The sequence below is a fragment of the Caretta caretta genome, chromosome 13 (genome assembly GCF_965140235.1).
Source record: "Caretta caretta isolate rCarCar2 chromosome 13, rCarCar1.hap1, whole genome shotgun sequence".
Lineage (NCBI taxonomy): Eukaryota > Metazoa > Chordata > Testudines > Cheloniidae > Caretta > Caretta caretta.
Genome location: NC_134218.1, coordinates 35377896 through 35390783, shown reverse-complemented (window position 1 = coordinate 35390783; position 12888 = coordinate 35377896). Strand labels below are relative to the sequence as shown.

Genomic DNA, 12888 nt, shown 5'->3' with positions numbered 1-12888 from the left:
AAATCGCACCCCTTCCACGTCTGCACAGAAGAAGGGTCTAAGGGGGAGCGCGAACTCCCAGCATGCACCACCCCCGCTATGCAAATGACCGGGCTCCGCCCGCCGTTGAGTGTCGCCGATCGGGTGAGCTAGGTGTGTGTCTCCCATAATGCATTGCGCGCCAACCCGCCCGACTGCTTAGGGGGCGGGGCTCGGGCCCCTCCACGCCAGCGACCACAGGGGCAGGGGACGGGGCTAATGCAAATGAGCGATATGCAAATGAGGGTGGGCTGCGCGAGAGTTCGGTTACCGGAACGTTCCCTGGAGCGCGCGCGCGGGTGGGAGCCGCCGCCGCCGCCGCCGCCAGGTGGGGGGGAGGGGAACCCTAAGGGGGTGCAATGGGGCGGGTGAGCATTGGGGGAAGGGTGCAGGGAGAGGTTGCGGTGCAAGGGGGTGGGTTTGCAGTGAGGGAGGGGTGCAGAGGGACCTTACGGGGTGCCATGGAGCTGGGGTTGGAGTGGGGGAGGGTTGAGGGGGAATGCAGGGCGGCCCTAGGGGGTGCAACAGGGCTGGGGTTGCAGTGGCGGCCTGGGGGCATGCCGTGGGGGAGGGGGTGCTCTGGGAGTCGGGGGGTGGAGTGTTCTGGGCGCAGGGAGTAAGGGTCCTGGGCAGATTGCACGGAGGGTTAGGATATTGCGGAAAAGGACCTAGGGGTTACAGTGGACGAGAAGCTGGATATGAGTCAGCAGTGTGCCCTTGTTGCCAAGAAGGCCAATGGCATTTTGGGATGTATAAGTAGGGGCATAGCGAGCAGATCGAGGGAGGTGATCGTTCCCCTCTATTCGACATTGGTGAGGCCTCATCTGGAGTACTGTGTCCAGTTTTGGGCCCCACACTTCAAGAAGGATGTGGATAAATTGGAGAGAGTCCAGCGAAGGGCAACACAAATGATTAGGGGACTGGAACACATGAGTTATGAGGAGAGGCTGAGGGAGCTGGGATTGTTTAGCCTGCAGAAGAGAAGAATGAGGGGGGATTTGATAGCTGCTTTCAACTACCTGAAAGGGGGTTCCAAAGAGGATGGCTCTAGACTGTTCTCAATGGTAGCAGATGACAGAACGAGGAGTAATGGTCTCAAGTTGCAGTGGGGGAGGTTTAGATTGGATATTAGGAAAAACTTTTTCACTAAGAGGGTGGTGAAACACTGGAATGCGTTACCTAGGGAGGTGGTAGAATCTCCTTCCTTAGAGGTTTTTAAGGTCAGGCTTGACAAAGCTCTGGCTGGGATGATTTAACTGGGAATTGGTCCTGCTTCGAGCAGGGGGTTGGACTAGATGACCTTCTGGGGTCCCTTCCAACCCTGATATTCTATGATTCTATGATTGCATTGGGGGTGGGGGACGCAGTGGGGTCCGGAGCTATTGCAGAGTTGCAGCAGGGGAGGGAACTGGTTCATGGATCGCTCCGTAGATTATGATGGTCCATATAGGGCTGTGTGATTGGCCAGGGGACGGGAGGGGACATGCTCATTCATACAGGGCTGGGTTTTGCTGGTATATACAGGGCTGTGTGGATCTCCATAGGCTGGTCTGTATAGGGTTAAATGGGGGGGGGGCGCTGATCCACACAAAGCTGTATGGATTGCCGTAGCCTGGTCAATATAGGGTTATATTGCCGGAGGGGTGGGTAAGAGACTCTGTGGATTGCAGTACAATGGCCCATCTGGGGTCTAGGACCTGGGGGTGGGGGTTGTGCTGGTACATACAGGGCTATATGGATTTCGATAGGATGGTCTGTACAGGGCTATATGGCCTGGAAGGGGGGGTGGTCCACACATGGCTGTATGGATGGCAGTAGAATGGTCTGTATGGGGCTATATGACCTGGGATGTGTTTGTGCTGGTCCATACAGGCTGTATGGATTTCGGTAGGATAGTCTGTATAGGGCTATATGGCCTGGAGCGGTGCTGGTCCATACAGGGCTGTATGGATTGCAGTAGAATGGTCCATATGGGGCTATATGGCTTGGGGATCACAGTCTGTGGATCCCTGCCTCCCTTCTCTCTGCTCACCAGCCCCCTTGTCACTCCCAGGATGAGCCGGAAGCGGAGGGCAGCCGAGGCAGGAGACGTGGGCCTGGCACTGGAGCTGCGCTGGGAGTGGCAGGACCCTGGCGGCACCTGGCATTGCTTCGTGCCTGAGCAGAGCGAGGTACTGACACAGGCGGCCAGGTGAGTACCCTGGCGGGGGCATGTCATGACCTGGGCTGTGGTGGGGGAGTCACAGGCCCTGAGCTGCTTCCATCTCCCCCCAGGGCAGGGAAGCCCAGCGTGACTGTGGGCTCCTGTGTGGACCTGCGGCGGATGGTGCAGCAGAACGGACAGACGGGGCAGGACAGATGCGTGGCAGCAGCCATCCAGGACCAGGACTCCTGTGAGTGCCCAGGGACCCCTGGTGGGGGGAGCGGTGTTGTCCCGGACGCCTGGGTCCCATGCCCTGTCCTGATCACTCCCCTGAGTTATGGGGCCCCCTAGGGGTGAACACCCTGCTCTGCTATCCGGACACCTGGGTCCCATGCCCAGTCACGGTCACTGCCCCAGATGCTGGGAGCTGGGGGGCCCCCCGGGGTGAACACCCTGCACAGCCACCTAGACACCTGGGTTCAATGCCCCGTCACAGTCACTGCCCCAGAGGTTGGGAGCTGCAGGGCCCCCTAGGGGTTAGTTCCAGCAGGGAGCTAACAGGGTGCCCGCGGCCCAGATTTCGTGTGGTGCTGGCAGGGGGACAAAGAGGGGCAGTGGCTGCCCTACCCTGCCGACACCTGCCTGGCGCTGGAGGGTGTGCGGCGTGGCAACGGGGGGCCCAGCCTAGAGGTGACGTTCAGCCGGACTCGCTACACATTGGACACGGCCCAGATGACCCAGACCAACGTCAGAACCGGATACCAGCGCCGGATGGAACGGAGGGAGTCAGGTACGAAGGGAGCCAGGACTCCTGGGTTCTCTCCCTGGTTCTGGGAGGTGAGTGGGGCCTAGTGGGTAGAGCGGGCTCTGTGGGAAGCTGGGGGAAGGCGTTCAGGCTCCCAGGGCCCAGTTCCGGTTGGTGAGCAGGTCTCAGGTACCCGGAGTGGGGCGGGCCTCGCTATCAGAGCGTAAGCTCGTTAGTCGTTAATCATCCCCCAGGGAGCTGGCCGGAGAATCTGATGCTAGGCATAGCTGGGTCATAGCAACGACGCCCAGGGTGGCTCGCCTGGCACTGAGATGCGGCCAGCTCTGGGGTGTGGCACCCTCCCCTCCCCCTCTGACCTGTGGCCTCTCTCCACAGATGCTGTGGATGACGATGGGGCATCTGAGCCCAGCTCCATCCCTGGCTTCTCGTCCCCACAACGGCCCTCAGCACCAAAGAGACCCCGGGATGGTGGGGCCAGCCCCAACCCCGGAGCCGGGGGAGAGAGCACAGGTGAGGGGTGGCGAACTACAGCGCCCACGCTCTGTCAGCCTCTCTCTGCCAGCTGTTTGCTCCAGCCCTGGTTTTATGGCTCTTCCCCCTTCCAATAGTTTAGCATCTAAAATGTGTGCCCAGGAATCCCAGCTGTCCCCCACCACCTCACTGCTCCTGGAGGAGTCACTTCGCATTGGTCCATGCTCAGCCTCGTTCTGTGTAGCCGTCTTGGCGTCACTTCCCCCTCCACCAGCCGGCATCACCGACAAAAGTGTCCTGGCTACAACGGCGATGATGTGTGGGGATCTGTCAGTTAGCCAGTTTTTAATCCGTGTTTCGGGCACTTTGTCACTAGCCCGCAGTGCTTGGTTTTCAGTCAGGTCACACAGTGTCAAGTCGCACACCATATAAAGTTCCCTGTATCGACAAAACCCGTAATGCCACTAATAGATGAGATCAGCTTTGTTTGTTTTCTGTGAAACCTGCCTGCCTTGTTGAGGTTCCTGTGCTTTAACCTGGATCGTGTGAATCCCGTGTCAGCTTTTGTGTTATTCTGCCCAGGCTTTTCGTCAGGCTAACCAGCCTAAAGTTACTCACTTGCGCTGCACCCGTCTGCTCTTTGGGAATGTCCCCGCTATCCCAGGGTTGATTTCAAATGAATGCCAGCAGGTCAGAGATTATCTCGGCCAGCTCTTTTGCAACTCTTGGGTGCGAGTTAGGCAGCCAAGCTGATTTAGAAATGGGTGTGATTTATAAGCGCCTCCCTTATCCTGCGCTAGGAGTGCATGGTCCGGCCTTGTTCCAAATGTCGCGCAGACATCGGCGTTGTGGCTGCCTGGGAAGGGGCCGGTGGCATGGCTGGAGCTCCGTTGTTCCTCGTGCGCCAGGCCCTACCTTGGCTCAGGTCCCCAGGATCCCTGCACTGATATCTCTTAACCCCTCCCCCTTTCTGTTTGTCAACCCCAGAGGTCATCAAGACCCTGATTGTGAAGGGGAAGGCGCCGGTGGATCCCGAGTGCTTGGCTAAACTGGGGAAGGTAACGCAAGACCTCCTGCCCCAGGGCTGTCCAGTCCCCACCCCCCTGAACCAGCCAATCCCTGACCTGGAGCGGGATCAGAGCCAACGCCCCCTAGAGAGGAAAAGCCCCACACCCCTGAGCCAGTCAATCCCCACTGGGGTGGGATAGGGGCCAGCGCCCCTTAGAAGGGACTGCCCCTCATCCCATCCCTTCTGAGGGTCAGTTGCAGCTCAGAAAGTGCCTATCTCTCCCCCAGGCCCATGTTTACTGCGAAGGGGACGATGTCTACGACGTGATGCTGAACCAGGTGAGTGCGGCACTGTGGCCCTGCTGGCCAGGGGCACCACCTGCCCAGGATCTGTGACAAGGAGGGCTGCTGCGGGCAGAGATGCCCCCAGCCCTGTCCCTGACGCTCAGCCCCCATGTCTGTCCGTCCGTCCCCCAGACCAACCTCCAGTTCAACAACAACAAGTTCTACATCCTACAGCTGCTGGAGGACGATGGGTCGCGGAGCTACAGTGTCTGGATGCGCTGGGGGCGCGGTGAGCGGGGCGGGGGCCATGGGGGGCTGGGTGAGTGTCGTGGACACCAGGCATGGGGCACAGGGCTGGGGGTGTGTGGCCAGGGGCTGGGATGTGGCAGGGGTTGGGGTAGCGGGGCAGTGCCCCCCCATCACCACATCTGTCCTGTCCCTGCAGTGGGGCGGCCAGGCCAGCACATGCTGGTGTCCTGCGCTGGGGACCTCGCCCAGGCCAAGGAGATCTTCACTAAGAAGTAAGTCCCTATCTTCTCCCCCAAACCCCTTGGAGCTTGCCCCCTCCTCGCCCTCCTCTCTGGTCTCTCCCCAGGTTCCTCGACAAGACCAAAAACCACTGGGCCGAGCGGGGCAACTTCCAGAAAGTGCTGGGCAAGTACGACCTGCTGCACATGGACAGCCGACCCCCCGTGAGTGTGACCCCCCCCACGGCCCCCCATAGCCCCGTTATGACCTGCACATGGACAGCCGACCCCCCGTGTGACCCTCCCTACAGCCCCCAGTTCCCTTACAGCCCCCCCCTGAGATCTGCACATGGACAGCCAACCCCCAGTGTGACCCCCTCCCACAGCCCCCCATCATCTCCCAGTCCCCCTACAGGCCCCCCATGCAAGCTGCACATAGACAGCCGGCCCCCTGTGAGTGTGACCCCCCCACACACAACCCCCTGCCCCATACGACCTGCACGTGGACCCGTGACCCCCATGCAGATCCCCCAGCTGGCGTGGGAAAGCAGTAAGCCCTGTGTCCCACCTCCGTGGGAGCGTTGGGAGGTGACGGGAGGGGGGTGCTCCGGGCACTGCTGGGAGATGCAGTAACCACTCCCCTGCAGGACACAGAGCTGAGCTGCGCGGGGGCCCCCCAGCCCCAGCTGGCCTCACAGCTAGACCCCCGAGTGCAGGCGCTGCTGGAGCTGGTCTGTGACCTGCAGGCCATGGAGGAGATGGTGCTGGAGATGAAGTATGACACCAAGAAGGCCCCTCTTGGTGAGCCCCCCATGGGCGTGGGGGAAGGGATGGGGGCGTAGGGGCTGGCAGTTCTGACCCACTTCCCCCCAGGGAAGCTGACAGCAGATCCAGGCTGGGGTTGGGGAGGTTCTGGGGGTCAGGGGATCTGCAGGGAGTTGGAGGACCCCCCCCCATGGGCGCTGGTGGTTCTGACCCACTTCTGTCAGGGAAGCTGACAGCAGATCCGGGCTTGGTTGGGGAGGGCTCTGGGGGGCAGGGGATCTGGGGGTAGTTCAGGGACCCCTGGGGGGGTGCCAGGTGCTGGTCGTTCTGACCCGCTCCCCCCAGGGAAGCTGACGGCAGAGCAGATCCGTGCTGGGTTCCAGTCACTGCAGAAGGTGGAGGCAGTTCTGCGAGCCGGGGACACCGGGCGGGCCCTGCTGGAGGCCTGCAACGAGTTCTACACCCGCGTGCCCCATGACTTTGGGTCAGTGCCCCCCCCTACCCTCCCACAAGTGCTCCTGCCTTGCTCATGCCCCCTGGCACCCTTCCCAGCATGCCCCACCCTGCTGAGTGCCCCCTGCCTAGGGTTGGCAACTTTCTACTCCCAAAAAAACAAACACCCTTGCCCCGCATCCCCAGGCTCCGGACGCCCCCATTGATCCGGACACGGCAGGAGCTTCAGGAGAAGGTGCAGCTGCTGGAGGTGAGTTGGGAGGGGGGTGAGGATCTGTCCCTCCATCTCTCTGTCCATCCCCCTCTGACCCGCCAACTTGCCCCACCACCTAGGCCCTGGGTGAGATCCAGATTGCCATCAGGCTGGCACACTTGGAGCTGCACGGCCAGGAGCATCCCCTGGACCAGAACTACCACAAGCTGGGCTGCGAGCTCCGCCCCCTGGACCGGGACTCCGCCCACTTCCAGGTCAGGGGGCTGGGAGGGCCCAGCAGTGGGGAAGCTGGGGGGCAGCTACGGGGTTTGGGCAAAGGGGGCAGTGTGGGGCTGGTGAGGGGAGGTTGAAGATGTGGGGCTGAAGAGGGCCAGGCAGGTAGGGAGGGGGGCAGGGCTGGGGTTGGCTCAGACCCCATGGCTCCCCCCAGGTGCTGGAGCGGTACCTGCTCTCCACCCATGCGCCCACCCACCGTGACTACTCCATGGAGCTGCTGGAGGCCTTCGCCCTGCGCCGGGCTGGCGAGCCCCCCTTCTGCACCAGCCTGCCCAACCGGTGAGGGGCTGGGGGGTGTCCTGGGGCCAGTAATCCAGGGGGCAGGAGCAGCTGGGGCGAGCACTGGGTGGGAGAGGTAATTTGTCCTGGGCCTGGGGGGTTACGTCTGTCTGCCCTCCGAGCTGAGCGCTAGAGACAATTCATGCTTGGGCGCAGGTGGTGGGGCAGGGGTTGGATCCTAGCCAGCAAAGGGGCTGGGTGCGGGGAGGGGAGGGGAGGGGGCAGGAGGCTAGGCATGGGAGGGAAGGGTTGGGGGCTGGGAATGGGGCTCACCCCCCCCCATTGTTTCCCCCCAGGATGTTGCTGTGGCATGGCTCCAGGCTGGGCAACTGGGTGGGGATCCTGAGCCAGGGGCTGAGAGTGGCGCCCCCTGAGGCCCCTGTCACCGGCTACATGGTGAGATTCCCCCTTGCCCCCAGCTATCTCCCCACCCTCCTACCCTGCCACCTGCCTATCCCCCCTCGGCCCTTTCCGAGCCCCCTCCCACTCAGATCCCTGACTGCCCCCTGCCCTCCGCCCCAGTTCGGGAAGGGCATCTACTTTGCAGACATGTCGTCCAAGAGCGCCAACTACTGCTTCGCCTCACGCCAGCGCGACGTGGGCCTGCTGCTGCTGTGCGAGGTGAGCACCACCCCAGAGCCAGCTACATTGCGGGGAGCCTGCCTGGCTCTGGGAGGGGAGTGGGGTCCTGTGGTTAGAACAGGATGGGGCTGGGAGCCCGGCCTCCTGGGTTCTCTCCCCGCTCTGGACAGGGTGGACGGGCAGCTGTGAACTTGGTGCCCCTCTCCTGTTGCAGGTGGCCCTGGGCGAGTGCCAGGAGCTGCTGGAGGCAAATGCTGAGGCCAGGAAGCTGCCACCTGGGAAGCACAGTACCAAGGGGCTGGGGAAGCTAGCGCCCGCCCCCGCCAACAGTGTCATGCTGTGAGTACCGGGGCAGGGCTGGTACCCCATCGCGCTTGCCCTGAGTGATGGGGGCCCAGTAGGGACGGTATGAGGGGAAACTCTGCCCTGTGGCACGATGCTCCAGCCTGGATCACCTCCCTCTGCCTTGGCACAGTGCTAGAGGGGGGCACCATCGCCCCTGCTCACCCTAGAGACTCGCTTGGCCCCAGGAGAGGCTGCTTTGGGGAGCTTTCCTGGGGCTCCTTGTTGCAGGGCCCCCCCAGTTTATTTTGTGCCCCCAGGCAAGCTGATGGGGACACTTAGAGCCAGCCTGGACCCCCCCTGGTTTGGTTCCAGGCCCAGAGGAGAAATTGCTGTGTCGCATTTGAACAGCTCAGCCCCAGCCGGGGGCTGACCCAGCTGCCAGCTCAGGGCAGTGGGTGAAGGCTGGCGAGGGGAGAACCCAGCCTGCTGCAGTGGGTCAAGCGGAGCCAGGTGCCCTTCGCAGCTGCTGCTTGGTGCCAGCCAGCAGAGGGCTCAGGGGAAAGAGCAGCAAACCCATACAGCCCAGGAGCCATGGGGGCCGAGGGGGAGAGAACTGGGCAGCTGGCGGGGTTGAGCTTCCCTTGCTGTGACCCCTGGCTCATCTGCCCCTAGGGATGGGGCTGCAGTGCCCCTGGGCCCAGCAGTGGAGACGGGCGTGACAAACCCCCATGGCTACACCCTCAACTACAACGAGTTTGTCGTCTACGACCCGGGCCAGGTGCGGATGCGCTACCTGCTCCAAGTGCGCTTCAACTTCGTGCAGCTGTGGTAAGGGGCCCTGGGTGCCTCCTGGGGAAATGTCCCTCTGCCTTCCTACTGCAATAAATTTGGTACCCGTCCCTGATTGCACCCTGCTGCATTTCTAGCTGCAGCCACTAGGGGGCAGTGTGCTGGAAAGGGGGGACAGGGCTAAGCCCAGCAGGGGGTGTTTCTCCCCCCAGTCAGGCATGGGGGCTTGAGATACAATGTTGCGATCCTCTTGCCCCCATTCAGCCCTATGGAAAGGCCAGAAGCGGTAACACAAGGGTGGGGGCCCGGGGCCTGATAGTTACCAAGTTTCTCAAGGGACCCGGTGGGGGGGCGGGGAGAGATGGGTCTCTGGCCTCTTAGTCCCCCTTCGCTCTGGGGCCGGCGCTTGGACGGGACAGCTGAACAAAGGCCGCATTCTTTGGAGCTCAGTTGGTGGCTTTATTGTGTCATTGGTGCTCACACGGGTTGGGGTTCAGCCTTGTCACCCAGGGGGGCCAGGCCCTGGCCAACTTCCTCGTCCCCCTGCAGACAGGCCCACTCCAGGAAATAGACGTTGCCCAGGATGTCGCCCACAGCCAAGAGCAGCTGGGAGGCTGGACCAGGCCGGGGTTGAAGGCAGGACACAGGAGCAGCGCAACGGAACTGCCCCAGCTGCAGAGAGAGAACCGGGGTCAGACAGAGTCTGGGGCTGTGGGTTGGGAGTGAGGGGCACCAGCAGAGCTGGGTTATCAGGGGCTGCAGGATGGGACTGAGGGGCACTGGCAGGGCTGGGCTGCGGGGTGGGAGTGAGGGGGCACCTGCATTGTTGGGGGGACGGGGGCAGGGCTGTGCCAGCAGGGGGCTGCGGATCAGGAGTGAGGAACATCATCATTTCATGCCACCTACCAGTCTCCCCGTGGCGCGCTCCCAGATCTTGACATCTCCATCCAGCGCTGCCGTCACTAGCATGTCCCCACAGCTGTGCAGCGCCGTCACCTTGGCGCTGTGAATCTGAGGGGCACAGGCCATGAAAGGGTTAACATGTAGAAGGCCCCTGCCCCAGCCCAAAGGGGTCGTGCCATCAGCTGCCCTGAGGGTTTATCCCAGACTTGCCGCTTCCAGGGAAGAGAACGAACTCTCCAGCCCCCACAAGCTGACCTGAGGCTGCAGCTGGCCTGCACCGGGCTCAGCAGTGGCCAGACAGGAACGGCTCTGGTTCTAGGCCCAGCCCCTCGCAAGGATGGGGATAACTCTCTTGTCATTGGCTGTGCTGGGAGTTAACCCTGGACCCTACTGACCCGCAAGGAGGGAAACATCTGCTGGGCTGACAACGGCCGCAGAGGGAAGACACACACACTGCCGAGCAGAGCGGGCTGTTGTCAGCAGGGAAGGAGGAATGGGCCCCCAATGCAGATAGGCTCACCCGCTGTTGCTGCCACCCCTCGCTGCTCCAGGACTCGGCTGCATCATCCTCCTTGCTCCACAGAGCCCGAGTCCAGAGCATCCCGTCGGAGCCGGCGAGGAGCAGGGATGAGTCTGCAAGGGAACAGAGCTGAAACTTCCGACTGCCCCTCACGCCTAATCTAAAGCCCCTGCTGGCCCTGCCCTCCCGACCCGCAACCCACTACTAGCCCAGTCCTGCCCCATCCCCCAGTCCTGCCCCATCCCCCAGCCCTGCTGGTGCCCCTTGCTCCTGAGCCGGGACTCACCGGGGCTGAGCCAGGCACTGCTGAACCAGCTGGAGTCAGCATCTGTGTCCCGATCCCAGAGGCGGATCTCGGCCTCCCAGGATTTCTCCAGTTCCTCTGACTCCCCGACCCTCTATAGAGCAAACAACACTGGTGTGGGCACCTGGACTCCTGGGTTCTCTGCCAGCTCTGGGAGGGGAGTGGGGGCCTAGTGCGCTGGGGGGGCACTGGGCACCTGGACTCAGGGGTTCTCTGCTATGGGGGCTAGTGTGTTGGTGGGAAGCAGGGAGGGGGGCTGGGTTGGGTACTGGGATACCTAGGTTCTCTGCTGACTCTGGGAGGAAAGTGGGGCCTGGTGCATTGGGGGGGGTGGGGGAGGAGGACGGGACAGGGCTGGGCACCTGGGTTCTCTCCCCAGTCACTCACCAGTTCGTACAGGGTGGGTTCTCTCACCCCCTTCCACAGAAGAAGCTGCCCATCCGGGGTCACAGCCACGTCAAACAGGTACTCGGGGGGGTCCAGAACCCAGGCATCCGGGCTGACTAAGCTACAGGGGCAGAGACGAGGGTCAGACCCAGCAGCAGAAGAGACTGCTCCCCTCTTGAACTCCCCATTCACCAAAGGAGCTGCAGGCTCCCCCCCCCCGACTCACTCACTCACCAGAGGCACTTCAGTGCTGTCCAGTGGTTTCTGAACAGCAGCACCTCCCCGTTCGCCAGCCCCAGGACCAGGGAGCCAGGGGCCCCGGCCGGCCCCATGCAGGTAACAGGAACTGCCCCGTCCCACAGGGGGTGCTCACGCTCCAGGCTGAGAGAGAGAGAGAGGCGATAAGTGCATGGCCCAGGCTAGCTGCAGAGACTGGTATAGGAAACGGGGATTGGTAGGGCATGGCCCGGCCCTTCCCCTCCCTGCCCCCCAGGGAGAGATAGGGCCAGGAAGGGACCCAGGCATCCAGCTCGGCCCCACTCCCCCAACCCCCTGCAGCTCACCTGAGGGCCCCGGGACGGGGGTCGCCGTGCAGGCCCCACAACCAGATGCTCCCGGTCGCCGATGCCACCAGGAGGCTACAGGAGGAGGCAAAGCCGAGAGCACAGACACCACGCGAGCCTGCCTGTGTAGGAGGGGGGTAAGCGGGGGCTGGACTGAGGCCCCCCTCCCACCTTCCCCCCGCCACCCTGACAACCTTCCTCCTGCCCCCATCCTGCCCACTCCATCCGCCTTCCCCCCTCCCCTCATCAGCCTCCCACTGCCCCCTTACCCCTGCTGTCTCCCCATCCCCCTTTCCAACCTACCTGCACTGCAGCCAGGGCCTTTGCCTCCCCCCACGCAATCAGCTCCCCACACTCCCCACCCGACACTGCCAGCGTCCCGTCGGGAGACCAGGCCAGGGCAGAGACGGCCCCACGGTGCCAGCCAGGCCCCTCGGCGCCTCCTGCTAGGAGAGAGACAGGCTGGGAGCCAAGACTCCTGGGTTCTCTCCCCAGCTCTGGGGGTGGAGTGGGATCTGGTAGGTTAGAGCAGGGGAGGGCTGGAAGCCAGGACTCCTAGATTCTCTCCCTGGCTCTAGGAGGGGTGGGGTGTCCGGTGAAGGAGTCTCTTACCCGCTTGCCATGGTGCTGCCCACATGTGCACGGAACCATCCCCCGACACCGTCAGGACACGGGCAGCAGCCAGGCTCACGGCAGCGCCACACACCGGGGCACTGTGCCCCACCAATGCCCGCGGGCGGCCAAACTACAGGCAGGAGAGAGAAGTTAGCGGGAGGTGGGGGTGGAGGGCAGCCAGTGCCCTGGAGCAGGGTCCCCATGGGAGGGAAACAGCTCCCGGGTCCCATCTCACCTCAAAGGGGCTCCAGAGCTGCACCCGCCCGTCACACCCAGCCGTGGCCACCATGAAATTGTCATCTGCAGAAGAAGAGAGACACGGAGAGACGGGCACTGGGGGAGGGCAGGGGGCACTGGAGGTCAGACCCGCACCGGGGGGGGGGCAGTGCCCCATCCCCAGCCGCTCACCTGCTCCCACAAAGCTGGCGCCCTGGTTCACCAGCCCGGGGTGTGCCAGGAAGCAGGTCAGCTCCACGCCCAGCATGTCCCACGCTGCCAGAGTCCCGTCGCGGCCCACCGCTAGCACACGCCCAGCCTGCACCGAGAGAGGGGATGAGGGATGGGCCTGTGCCCAGGAGAACGGACAGAGTGCCCCCCATGCCTGGCACCGTGCCCCCGCTCCCACCCCCCGGGTCCATACCGTGGCCAGGACGGTGCTGACAGGGCCGCAGTGGGGCAGGAACTCACGGAGCCGCTGGCCAGTTGCCGGGTCCCAGAGCCGCACGGTGCCATCGCTGGAGCAGGACAGCTGTGGGGGCAGAGGAAGGGCAGGGGTCAGGCAGAGACAGAGGGAGG

At 63.1% G+C, this 12888-nt stretch overlaps 2 protein-coding genes across 13 annotated transcripts in view; one reads left to right on the top strand and one right to left on the bottom strand.

The window, feature by feature from the left end:
- Positions 1-224: 224 nt before the first annotated feature.
- Positions 225-9484, top strand: PARP2 (poly(ADP-ribose) polymerase 2). Of its 4 annotated transcripts, XM_075118903.1 has the most exons (20): positions 246-346; positions 2072-2209; positions 2293-2411; positions 2739-2951; positions 3303-3437; positions 4386-4456; positions 4695-4745; positions 4884-4980; positions 5137-5212; positions 5287-5383; positions 5806-5959; positions 6269-6407; positions 6563-6626; positions 6710-6844; positions 7021-7145; positions 7442-7541; positions 7668-7766; positions 7942-8066; positions 8685-8840; positions 9351-9484. In XM_075118903.1, coding segments are annotated over exons 2-20 (2094 nt in total). In that variant the 5' UTR covers positions 246-346; position 2072; the 3' UTR covers positions 9352-9484. The 4 variants fall into 4 exon arrangements, with proteins under 4 accessions (XP_048675587.2, XP_074975004.1, XP_074975006.1 ...); XM_048819630.2 differs by lacking the exon at positions 9351-9484 and having other exon boundaries at positions 225-346; positions 8685-8911; XM_075118905.1 differs by lacking the exons at positions 7668-7766; positions 9351-9484 and having other exon boundaries at positions 8685-8911.
- Positions 9237-12888, bottom strand: part of TEP1 (telomerase associated protein 1) — a 23862-nt gene continuing 20210 nt past the window's right edge. For 3 of the 9 annotated variants that reach the window (XM_075118893.1, XM_075118898.1, XM_075118897.1), the window contains 10 exons: positions 12329-12841; positions 12091-12223; positions 11782-11924; positions 11479-11600; positions 11150-11296; positions 10916-11036; positions 10511-10622; positions 10225-10337; positions 9708-9812; positions 9237-9473 (listed from right to left, as the gene is read on the bottom strand). In XM_075118893.1, the coding sequence (XP_074974994.1) occupies positions 9279-9473; positions 9708-9812; positions 10225-10337; positions 10511-10622; positions 10916-11036; positions 11150-11296; positions 11479-11600; positions 11782-11924; positions 12091-12223; positions 12329-12841 (1704 nt within the window). In that variant the 3' untranslated portion in view covers positions 9237-9278. Of the gene's footprint in view, positions 9474-9707; positions 9813-10224; positions 10338-10510; positions 10623-10915; positions 11037-11149; positions 11601-11781; positions 11925-12090; positions 12224-12328; positions 12842-12888 lie in introns of those variants that run through there. The other 6 variants (XM_075118899.1, XM_075118896.1, XM_075118895.1 and 3 more) reach the window with 6 other exon arrangements.